General features: G+C 58.0%; 1 protein-coding gene across 1 annotated transcript in view; it reads right to left on the bottom strand.

Moving 5' to 3' along the window:
• Positions 1 to 4: 4 nt before the first annotated feature.
• The window catches only part of LOC102680654, a gene marked incomplete at its 3' end in the record, with an annotated part of 40770 nt that continues 40431 nt past the window's right edge, over positions 5 to 343 (bottom strand). Inside the window, 1 exon segment of the mRNA XM_031509743.1 lies at positions 5 to 343. This exon segment is cut by the window's right edge and continues 3 nt beyond it. Within this exon segment, the coding sequence (XP_031365603.1) occupies positions 5 to 343 (339 nt within the window).

Raw genomic sequence — 343 nt, 5'->3', positions numbered from 1 at the left:
TCTCCTCCTCCTCCTTCTTCCCCAGGAAACGAACTTTTTGCAGGCTCGAGTCCTCGCTCCTCTCCTTCTTCGCTTCCGCCTTCGCCCTGTCTCCTTTCCCCTCCGGGAAATCGGTTCCTAATCGGTAGACGATCGAGGATTCGGGGATCCCGCTCGACTCCTGCCACGACGTGGTCGCGTTCGATCGTTCCACTTGAACGCCTCTCTCCCCGTCCCTCGTTCCCTCCATCCTCCCCTCTTCCAACGCGGGCTTTCCGGTAACCGTGGTCAACCCGTTCGTTCTGGACAATCTGTAAAAGTCCTCGGATACCATCTTCGTGCTGGAACTCTTTCCAGCGGACGT

Source organism: Apis dorsata, unplaced genomic scaffold (genome assembly GCF_000469605.1).
Source record: "Apis dorsata unplaced genomic scaffold, Apis dorsata 1.3 scaffold_172, whole genome shotgun sequence".
Lineage (NCBI taxonomy): Eukaryota > Metazoa > Arthropoda > Insecta > Hymenoptera > Apidae > Apis > Apis dorsata.
Note: the sequence above shows the minus strand (reverse complement) of the source record. Positions and strands in the feature narration are given on the sequence as shown.